At 40.3% G+C, this 12,008-nt stretch overlaps 1 protein-coding gene across 1 annotated transcript in view; it reads right to left on the minus strand.

The window, feature by feature from the left end:
- Nucleotides 1-3,608: 3,608 nt before the first annotated feature.
- The window catches only part of CFAP53 (cilia and flagella associated protein 53), a 38,044-nt gene continuing 29,644 nt past the window's right edge, over nucleotides 3,609-12,008 (minus strand). Inside the window, exons 6-8 of the mRNA XM_013048550.2 lie at nucleotides 8,821-9,037; nucleotides 6,958-7,060; nucleotides 3,609-4,016 (exon numbers count right to left, since the gene is read on the minus strand). Of these exons, the coding sequence (XP_012904004.2) occupies nucleotides 3,788-4,016; nucleotides 6,958-7,060; nucleotides 8,821-9,037 (549 nt within the window). The 3' untranslated portion in view covers nucleotides 3,609-3,787. The remainder of the gene's footprint in view (nucleotides 4,017-6,957; nucleotides 7,061-8,820; nucleotides 9,038-12,008) is intronic.

A 12,008-nucleotide genomic window follows, 5' to 3' on the forward strand; every position in this document is an offset into this window, starting at 1 on the left:
TTAATACAATTCTGGGAAAATGACCAGTGACCACTAGAGGGCAAGGTGATGATGAAGGGTCTGCAGTGCACGGACCAATGAGACATTTTGACCCGGAGAATAAATGGCAAGACACATGATAGTGGCCTCCAAATATTAGTTTGTAAAGATCCAGAAACCAGCATCATTACCAATGGTAGCTATTTCAGAAAGGTTGATTTTTTTTTTAACTTAGTGGGAGACGAATACACATAGAGAAAACTGCACAGATCTTAAGATCTGCACATTTAAATGTGCAGCTTGAAGAATTTTCTCGAGGTGCACACACTGAGTCACCACCACTCAAATCAAGAAACACAATTTTAATACCCAGAAGTCCTTCTCCAGGAACTCTCCTCCAAAATGGTAATCACCTGATTTCTAATACCAAAAGTTAGTTCTGCCTGCTTCTGGGCTTTTCATAAGTGGAATGTCATAGCACATCTGACTTATTTTGCTCATCATCATGTCCATAGGTCTCATTGATGCTGTTTCATGCAACAAAGTTCATTCAGTATCATTGTGTACAGTGTTTTCCATTCTACTCTGGATGGGCATTTGGGCAGCTTCTGGTTTGGGCTATTATGAACGGTGCTGCTATGAACAATGTCATATATGGCATTCACCGCATATGTGGATGCATGGGGTCAATACCGAAGAGAGGAATTTCTGGATTACAGGGTACGTATATTTTTAGCTTTAGCAAATACTGCCTCATAGTATCCCAAAATGATTTTTAAAATTTATATTCTTAGCGTCAGTGTAAGAGAGGTCCAGTGGCTCATGATCTTCCCGATACTTGCTGGCCTATCTTTCTCAGTTTACCCATTTCCTGGAGTGTGTAAAGTTATTCGTGGTAGTTTTAATTTCACTTCTTTGGTGAGCAATCACACCATCTGTGAGCACCCCATCTGCTTATCGCCCATTTTCTTATTCTCTTTTGTGAAGTGTCAGCACAAGACTTTTGTCCATTTTTCTACTGAGTTACCCTTTTTCTTATTTATTGTACCAGCTGTTTATATATTCTGGAAATGAGTCCTTTGTTGAATATATGTTCTGCCAACACCTAGAAGACATAGATTTCAGTCTTATGTAAAGAACCTCTTTATTAATAGAAGAGTCCAAAGAGAACACAGGTGGCCACAAATTAAAGATATTGAGGAGAGAACCCTGCACTGGGAGTATGGGCCACATACTAATGCCCGCATATGGGTAACATTCTATAGTTAATCAAATCATGTACAAATTCCAGACTTCATTTGAACCTTTATACAACCCGAGGAGATAACACTGATACCTGCTCATTTTAAAAATTCCTGTTTTAGGGGAGCCTGGGTGGCTCAGTCATTAAGTGTCTGCCTTTGATCTGCCATGATCTCAGGGTCCTGGGATTGAGTTCCACATCAGGCGCCCTGCTCAGCGGGATGCCTGCTTCTCCCTCTCCCACTCCCCCTGTTTATGTTCCCTCTCTCACTGTGTCGCTCTCTGTCAAATAAATAAAATCTTCAAAAAAAAATTCCTTTTTTAGGGCGATGGGTATTAAGGAGGGCATGTGTGGTGATGGGCAATGGGTGTTATATGCAACTAATGAATTGTTGAACACTACGTCAAAAACTAATGATGCGGGATGCCTGGGTGGCTCAGCAAGTTAAGCCTCTGCCTTTGGCTCAGGTCATGATCTCAGGGTCCTGGGTTCGAGCCCTGCAATGGGCTCTCTGCTCAGCAAGGAGCCTGCCCCTCCCCAACAGCCTGCATCTCTGCCTACTTGTGATCTCTCTCTCTGTCAAATAAATAAAGTCTTTTTAAAAAAACTAATGATGCATTATATGTCAGTTGATTGACCATAATAAAAAATAAAAATAAAATAAAATTCCTGTTTTATTTTTAAGGCTGGCTGGCTTCCTTGGGCTGGCCCTCTGTCCTTACGGTGTGTGCTCAGTGAGTGAAGAAGCTGGTAAGGCTTCTACCTTTTGCTGTGGATCTGTGTGAGGCTTGGGGAACACATTCAAAATTTAGGCCAAATCTGCCCCAGCTTTGACTTTCTGTATGTGCAAGCCCTCACATTTGACCAAGGATCAGTAGACTGCTAGGACCTGTCCATTGTCTTTTATGAACAAGCATGTAGCTGTCTGTCCACACAGCCTTCCTGAGTACCAAGAATATGTGGAAGCCCATTCAAATACCAAAGCCCATTAAGACTGTCATGTTCCCCAGATCTTCCTGTAAATTCTGGCTGTTCTGCTGCTTGTCCCAATCAGTATCACCACCTCAGGCTAGTTGTGATGTTGCCCTTCTCTGACTGCCAGAGAAACCACTATTATTTTGACAATGCCCCAAGCACGTATTTTTCCAAATGCTGCTCCCATTCAAGTCTGCCTCCCCTGGCGGTGATGTAGCAGGTCCTCACAGCCTGCCTTGCCCGGTGGAACTGTTGTTCGATGTAGCTGAGGGGGATGTGGCAGCAGCTCCTGGCCAGGAGGCCATAGATTCCCACCATTCTCACCAAGGTTTTGTAGATTTTCTTGAATAAATGCTTCTCCATCTGTTCCATGCCTTTGGTCAATTTCCAGTGCTGAAATGGCTGTTTTTGACAGTTTCCCATTTTATTATTGCCCTTTGGGGAGAGGATTTCCAGAGCTCCTTACCCGCAAGTTCCCAAAGTTCCCTCCCTGCCATTTTTGAGGAGGCTCTCTAGAAGACGCTAGAATAAGGGGGTATCACACAGGGCAGCCATGGTTGAGGGTGGCAGGGGACTGCACAGGGACGGACATACGGGGAGAGGATCACAGGGACTGTCGTGGGGGCTGGCTGCCATGCTATCCTCACCTCTCACCTGGGCTACTATGATCGTTCCTTAACTGAGTCTGTTTTTGTCTTCCCCAAAATCTGTTCTCGGCCTTTGTCTGCAGCCAGCAACCCTCTTACATCTAATGTCACTCTTCTGCTCAAAATTCTGTAACAGCTTTTCATAGTCATGGGAAAAGCTAGTCTTCACCATGGCTCCAAGGCCTTAAATCATTTAGCCCTCACTGCCTTTCTGATTAATCTTTTACCACTTTGTTCCTCACTCACTCTACTCTGCACAAATACTATGCCTCAAACACACTAAACAGACTTCTGCCCCAGGCCCCTTGCACTGGCTCTTTCCTCTGGCTGGGATGTTTCTGCCCAGATAACCATATTGTTGGTTCATTCGAGTACCACCTGCTCAAACTGATCTTCTAGTACTCTTGCCATTTCCTGCTTTATAGTATTTAATACGTTATCTGATTTCCTCTCCCAGGACATAAGCTCCACAAAAGCAAGGGGTTTGCCCTGTTCTTGCCAAAGTCACATGCAAGGAAAATATTTACGTAATAATTAAATAAGTGGGCTAATGAAAGTGGCTGTTAGGCCCAGCTCTGCCCTGTTGACAGGGTGATTTACATATACGAGACAAGGCAATTATGTATATGAGACAAAGGCTAAAGAAAATGGGCACTTGAGTAGAGGGGTGGAGAAACTGTAGCTATTAATAAATGAGCAAGAAAGGGAGGTGTGGGGGTAAGTCAGGAAAATAACTATATGATATGAAATAAATCACTCACATATGTAAGTCTATGAAGTCTAAAAAAAGGCATGAAGTTTAATTTGAAGGAATAACATTATGTAGAATTATGGAAACTCAGAGAAATAAAGGAAGTTTATCCATGAGTTGAAAAGAACAGACCAGTATACTATAGTTAAAGACATGAAAAGACTGTGAAAAAATATATTAATGTCTATGAAACTACGGTGGGAGCTTATCAGAGCATGCCCTCCGCATGGGATGAATGTTTCGGGGCAGCACTCGATGGAAAGACAGGATCTCCCTGATCTTGTCTTGGCAAATCTTGTTTGCTGCTACCCCTGCTTCAAACTCTCGGCGTTCCTCCTCCTTCTGTGCTTCCCGGGCCTGCCGCTGGTAGGACATTTGCATCTGAAGCTGCTTTCTGTACTCCTGGGCCAAACTGGAGCGCCTGCGGTATTAAAAATGTCAAAGTACAAAATTGTAAAAGCAAGCACTTGGATTCATTTAGGGCATCATAATTAAAATGTAACTTTTGAAGTCAAATTAAAATCCCATTAAAATCAGGGTGATATAGGAAAAAAGAGATGGAAAATTCAATAATGTGTTTATTTAAACAATAATAATTAAGATAAACAGAACAAATATTGATTTTAGGGAGGGAATACTTCTGGCCCCCACACAACATTTCCTGCTATCTGGAGTGAGTCCTTGGCCTCTCTGCAGCCCCCTCCCACTTTTCTCTGAGAAGGAATGACTTCTCTACTGGTCAAACCAGGAACAGACTAGTCTGCAGGTTTTCCACTCTGCTGTCAAAGGGCCACTGGCCTGCGGGAGAGAGCCGGAGCAGGCTGGCATTGCTGGGGCCTGGCGGGGTGAGTGGGCCTCATTCTGTTCAGCATGAACTAGACGATTTCCTCCGCACGTAAGCCACATGTTAAACATATAAACCACATTTTAAATTTTATAGTGTGTTGTTTCATTTTGTTTTGTTTTTACTGTGGTAAAAAAAACACACAACGTAAAATTGACCACCACTGAACGATTTTTAAGTGTCTAGTTCAGTAGCGTCAGTACATTCACGTTGCCTTACATCGTTCTCCGGGACATGTTCATCTTGTAAACTTGAAACACTCCACCCATTAAACAAGAGCTCCCTTTTCCCCCTCCCCCCAGTCTCTGGCAACCACCATTCTATTTGTTGTGTCTATGAATTTGACTACTCTAGGGATCTTGTATAAGTGAAATCATACAGTACTTGTCTTTTTGTGACTGGCTTATTCCACTTAGCATAATGCCCTCAAGGTTCATGCATGAGGAGGCATCTGACAGGATTTTCTTCCATTTTAAGGCTAATATTCCATTGTACGTATATAACATATTTGGTTTATCCATTCATGTGTTAATGGACACCTGGGTTATTTCCACCTCCTGGTTATTGTGAACAGTGCTGCTATGAACATGGCTGTGTCAATATCTCTTCAACATCTTGCTTTCGATTATTTTGAATATACACCCAGAAGTCTGATTGATGGATGACATGGTAGTTCCAGTTTTAATTTTTTTTTTTAAGATTTTATTTATTTGTTTGAGAGAGAGCCAGAGAGAGCACAAGCAGGAGGAGAGGCAGAGGGAAAGGGAGAAGCAGACTCCCTACTGAAGCAGGGAGCCCCAAAGCGGGGCTTTATGACCCGAGCTGAGGGCAGACTCCCAACCAACTGAGCCACCCAGGCGCCCCTATTTTTAATTTTTTGAGGAAACTTCATACTGTTCTCCATAGTGGTCAGCCATTTTATAATCTATAAGCTGCATTTTATAAATATCAGCTTTTATCAGAAAAGAATGCACACGCCTCTGTGGCAGAGTCCATTTTCTAAAGATGGTCACAGCAGCATCTCCCTCGCATGCGCTCTCCTGCAACGTGGACCTCTATTCCCCTCATCAAGAGGTGGAGCTTCTGTCTCCATCTCTTGAATCTGGATAGCCCTGGTGACTATTTTCATGACCAACAGATTATGACAAGTGATGCTATGCTGGTCCTAGGGGCAGCCCTTCACTGGCCTGGCAGCTTCCCCATCCTGTCTATTGGACCTCTCCCTGTCAGAACGGGCCACCACACTGTGAGAAGGCCCAGCACATAGAAAGGCCACATGAAGTTGTTCTGGGGGCAACACCGGATGAGTCCCCATCTACAGTCCGCACACGCTGCCAGCTACATGAGTAGGTATCTTAGGTGTCCAGGACGGTTGAGCCCTCAGATGAATGTAGCCCTGGCTAACACCTGACCTGAACCACATGAGGGACGGCAAGGAAGAATCACCCAAGGGAGCCCTGTCAACCAGAGAACCATCAGAGATAATCATAACTCACCTAAAGGCACACATCGTGGGGGTTTCTATTATGTACCGATAGGTAGCTATGATACCTTCCACACATACTGTTTTCCTTCTCTCAGTTGATTCAGAAGTTGGGCAGGGAAGCCTATTGCTATTTATCAGGTCCCCCTCACATGTCCAACAATAAACTTCAAAAGTGAGAAGGAAAGACCTCCAGAGCAGAGGCAATAGCAGGAAATCAGTAGGGTAAGCCAGAAATTATTGTTAGTCCCCCGAAACACTAGGCTCACACTAGGCTCAGGTACATAAACCCAACTCTTCTCTAGAATGAAAAGAACTTATGTCTATGTACCATGTATGTCATGGGACAGGGCCAAGGGACAGGAAAGAGGAGCAGCAATTAGAGGAACCAAGTCACCTTCCTCCACCACACTGGTCATCTGAATTGGGTATCTTGGTCATCGTGGGAAAGGGGTGCTATGGTCCAAGAAATGCTGCCAGGACGGATCTGCCTATTTCGTCCTCCAGAGCCTGGCGGTGGCTCTCAGAGGGGCCTTGTCAGAGGAAGGCAGTGGTATTTCCCAAAATACCTAGAACATTTCAGTTTTCCAGCCCCGTGAGGCTACAAAAATTCTCCTGAGGACATTTTGTATGGACTCCCATTTTCAGAAGCCATTTCTGCTACTCCAACTAATCAAGCCACACTGAGTTTCAGGGTTCATTTCGTATGAAAGAATAGTCTTCTTGTTATTTCATTAGGATTTAATGTTGGAGCCTGTTTTAAAAAAATCATTTTAACTTACTTTATTTTTTAAAGTATCCATTCATTTTAATACCTAATGTCTATAACCAGAATGTACACAATAACAATAAAATTTAATTTTACCAAGATGTTTGGTGTTTATTTTTATATGGGATTTTGTAATGTGACTGGAGCTTTTAGGACAAATGTAATACTGATGTAAAAGATGTCAGTAATGCATGAGTGATGGCACATTGTCCTCTCCCTTCCCCCCTTTTAGGCAGTAAACAATAATAAAGGAAACAAAACCATACCTTGCAAAATTCTCCTTCTCTGCATGGTTAAGCTCTTTCAGGCCTTCATTTATGCGTTCCTGTTCCATAGCACGTTCTTCCTGTTCTTTTGCCTTTCGTTGTACTTAAGAAAAACAAAAGTAATTTTTGGTAAATGACTTTCTTCAGACAAGGCTTGCTGGCAATCCCTCTGGGCATCAGGGTCATCCTGTCTTTAGAGAGGCAGAGCGTATAATCACTGGACTGTGTGTGTCTAAGGTCGATAGGGTAAAAGCAGTCCTCTCCATCAAGGGAAGAAGAGGATTTAGGTTTGAATGTGTGTGATCTACACAGATTTTACTCTCAACGATTTTTCACTGAAAATCTATGATCAGCCTTTTTCAAGCCAGATTATCACTATTAGAACACTTCTTACCTTTCTCATCTCGAGAACAAAAAGTTCTGTTATCATTTATGTTAAAAAGAATTTATGACAAAATAATTAGAAAAGGCATTAATAAATTAAAATTTAAAAACATAAGCATCCAGGAAGTGTGAAAAAATAACAAAGAAACCAGAGTTCACAAAAGAATAAATACAGTCAGCAAAAACACAACTGAAATGTACAACTTTGGCCCCCACATCCATTTATAGGAACTTTTCTTAAATAATCATATATAAGCCAAGAAGAACTATGTACAGAGATAGTAACCTGCAATTCTAAAATAGTAGTAAAAAGATTAAAGACAATCTGTAGGTCCATTAGTTGTGTTTAGATGAAATAAATCATGGTCCATTTTTATAACAGATTTCTAGGCAGCATTACAAATTTTATAATTGAAAAAAAAAAAGGTGACCTAGAAAAATGTTTATGGTAAGTGGCAAAGGCAGGCTGTAAAACAATACTTTCAACATAAATCCTAATTTGCTATATACATAGTAAAAATACTAGAAGGAAATAGATGAAGCTGTGAGTAGTAGCTATTTCTGGGTGGTAGAATTACGGTTGATTTTGTTCCTTTGTTTAAAAATGGCCCCAAATACTTAAATTTTCCATGTTGTATCAATATATTTTAAAATATTTATCAGGGGTAAACAGAAATATTTTAGTTTATAGACTTTTTTTCTCATTTTCTTACAACTCCACCCAATACAGGCTTACCAATTTTCAATGGCTGTCATAATTCCTGGAGTAGAGAATACATGAGTTTCTCTTGCAAAGACAACTAGAGTGAAGTCTAATAGTACCTGAATGGTAAATGTGTCTATCTATTGCCTTTCTGGTCCACTGGGCTGGACATGGAGCAGTGGAAATCTGAAGGTGACAGTTCACCCTCTCAACAAATATTTCCTTTCATAACCAAGCACGGTTTGGAGCTGAGGGCATACAATAGTGTACTAAGACAGGGATGTGAGCAAGCCACAGTGAGAGTCCTGGAAAGAGGATTTATTAAGAATGAGGGACAAATTTGAGGAATGAGACATCTGAGCTGGCCTTGAAGGATCTCCAGGATTTCTCAGGATCAAAAGCATCATAAGCAGAGAAAACTACCCAAGTAAAGGTATGGAGGTATGGAAACACCTGTGGAAAGAAAAGAGGGACAGATAAAAGGGAGGAGGGAGGTGTGCGTTGTGCTCTACCTTCTCACTTCCCTTTTATAGTCACTAAGGTGCACAGACCAGTCAACGCACATGATTCCTCAGAATCTACTAGGATATGAAACTCTTTGTAAGTTTAGACTCGAAGGATTAAATTAGGTAAATTCTGCAAGGCAGGGGTCTTGCCTTAATCCTTTTTACATCCCTCATATCATTTTACACATAATACCTACTTATAAATATTTTGGTTACTAATTAAGTTGAATTAAGGCCCAACTATATTATTATTATAATTCATGTCCTTACATTTTTCTTGAACTTGAAGTTTTCTTGTACACATGACCTCATTCACAAGTTGTCTCCTTGCCTCCTTTTCAAGTCTCAGCTCCTTGTCCTTCTCCGCCAACTTCTTTTCCTTCTCTGCCTCTAATATTCTGTCCAGTTCTTTCTCCTGAGCTCTCTCCTCCTCACGCCGCTGTGCCACATACTGAAGATATATCTCCTGTTCTCTTGCCATCTCTTCCTACAAACAGAAGAATTACCTCACGTTGTTAAAATTGTAGGTGTGATAATGGTATGGAGGATAAGTTTTAAAACAATCTTTTAGAGCTGCAATCCCAATTTTTTAGAACTACATAATGAGACACTTATGGATGAAATATTCTCTCTCAGGTTTAGTTCAAAATATTCAAGAGTGGTGGTAGGGAATGGGTGGGGCACACACATAATGCAGAGAAGCCGTTAGCTGGTGGCTGTTGAAGCTAAGTAAAGGACATATGGGCATTTACTGTGCTATTCTTTGTACCTGCGCTTTGTAATACATTTTTGAATAAGTTACTTCAAACACTTTCCCAAACTGTTTTTCAAAGCAGTGTCTGGATAATTTTCAATTATACAGCTTTATCTTCATTTATTTCCATTTAGATAGGTTATGATAAACAAAGTCAGTTATTACTACTACGACAGCACTGCTTCTGACTACAAGATGGTCACTTGATACTTCGATAACAGACATTCTCAGTCTTAGCTATACTCTGGAATCACCTGGGAGCTTTAAAAAGCACCAAGGGCTGAATCTCACCCTGAGAGTCCGTTCTAAGGAACAGTGTTTAAGTTCACCAAGTGATTTCAATGTGCAGCTAAGATTGTGAACTGGGCTTTGCAATGCTGATATCTCTGTTGTTCACGGTATTATACTTGTGCCGTTCCATCCGATCTCTGTTCTGACTGCTTTTGAGAATATCATAAATCTGGCGGGGGGACTGACAAGGTCTGAACTGTACCCTCAGAATAACTTGCATTCATAGTCTCATCCATGGGGATAAATTTAACAAAAGAAGTGTAAAACGTATACTCTGAAAACTAAGAAACTGAAAAAATAAGTGGAAAAACATCCTATATTCATGATCAGAAGACAATACCGGTAAAATGGCAACTGTCTACATTTGGTCTACAGATTCAAAACAATCCCTATCAAAATCCAAAAAGGTTTCTATGCATAAATCCACAAGCAGATTCCAGATTCATATGGAAATGCAAGAGAGCCAGAAAAGCCAAAACAATCTGAAAAGAACAAAGTTGGAAGATTCACATTTCCTGATTTCAAATTTACTGCAGAACTACAGTGATCAAGGCATATATATATGTGCTACTGGCCTAAGGACGGACATAGATTAATGGAAAGGAATTCAGAGTCCAGAGCTAAGCCCTCACATTCACCATCAACTGATTCTGACAAGTGTACCAAGACAATCCTATAGGGGAAGAACCATCTCTTCAACAATGGTGCTGGGACAACTGGGTATCTACGTGCAAAAGAATGAAGTTAGACCTCTACCTCACAACATACACAAAAGTCAACTCAAAATGGATCAAACGCCTAAATGGGAGAACTAAACCTATAAAACTTTAAGAAGAAAACATAGGACCACCATCTTCTTGACCTTGGGGTAGGAACTGATGTTTAGATATAACACTAAAAGCACAAGCAACAAAACAAAATGTAGATACATTGGACTTTATCAAAATTAAAACTTTTGTACTTTAAGGGATACCATTAATAAAGTGAAAAGACAACCCACAGGATGAAAAAAATATATTTGCACAGAGTTTATGGGTAAGGGACTTGTATCTAGAACATATAAAGAACTATTACAACTCAGTAATAAAGTCAAATAATCCAATTAAGAATTGGAAAAAGGATTGGAATATATTTCTTGAAGTTTTGAAAGGTTCAGATAGATTTCTCCAAAGAAGATATACAGATGGTTGATAGACACAGAAAAAGAAGCTCAAGATCATTACTCATTACGGAATGCAAATCAAAACCTCAATAACAGATCACTTCAGACACACTTCAGGATGGTTAAAATAAAAGAGACAAACAATAACAACTGCTAAAAAGTGTGCAAGTGTGTGGAGAAATCAAAACCTGCGACACTGCTAGTGAGAACATAAAATGGTGAAACCACTTTGGAAAACAATTTGGCAAGTACTCAAAAACTTAGGGTTACCTTAGGACTCATTAATTCTACTCCTAGGTATATGCCCAAGAGAAGCAAAAACCTATGTCCAAACAAAAATTTATATGAGAATATTCACGTAGCATTATTTACAATAGCCAAAAAATGCAAACAAATCAAATATCCATAGGCTGACAATGAAACATGGTGCATTGGTACAGTGAAGAATTATTCAGGGGCGCCTGGGTGGCTCAGTGGGTTAAAGCCTCTGCCTTTGGCTCAGGTCATGATCTTAGGGTCCTGAGATCCAGCCCCAAGTTGGGCTCCCTACTCAGTAGAGAATCTGCTGCTTCTTCTCCCTTTGTCCTATCCCCCACTTGTGTGCATTCTCCAACCCTCCCTCTCTCTCTCAAATAAATAAATAAATCTGAAAAAAAAAAAAAAAAAGAATGGGGGCAAGGCGTGGGGAAGAGGGAAGAGTGAGATAATAAAAAGTTCTAAAATTGACTGTGGTGATGGTTGCATACTTATGTGAATATACCAAAAAGCCACTGAATATATATTTGAAATGGGAAAATTGTATGAATTATACCTTAATGAAGCTGTTAAAAAATAAAATGATCTAACGGAGAACAAAAAACTCAATAACAAAAAAAAAAGAAAGAAAAAAAAGAATCCAATTAGAAAATGGGAAAGAAATATGAGAAAACATTTCACTGAAGAAGATATACATATAGCAAATAAACACATGAAAAATTGATCAACATCATTGGTTATTATGTAAACGTAAAATAAACAATGAGATATCACTCTACATCTCTCAGTAGAGCTAAAGTAAAGAAGAGTGCCACCACCAAATGTTGGTGAGGATGTGGAGAAACTCAATCATCTATTCATTGTTTGTAGGAATGTACCAATACTGATCACATTTGGTAAAGCTACTGTGAAAAACAGCTTGGCAGTTTTCTTTAAAAACAAAACAAAACAAGACAAACAAGCAAACAAAAAACCAAACATGCAATCACAACTAAC

This window comes from Mustela putorius, unplaced genomic scaffold (genome assembly GCF_011764305.1).
Source record: "Mustela putorius furo isolate JIRA1106 unplaced genomic scaffold, ASM1176430v1.1 tig00003858_pilon_pilon_pilon, whole genome shotgun sequence".
Taxonomy (NCBI): domain Eukaryota; kingdom Metazoa; phylum Chordata; class Mammalia; order Carnivora; family Mustelidae; genus Mustela; species Mustela putorius.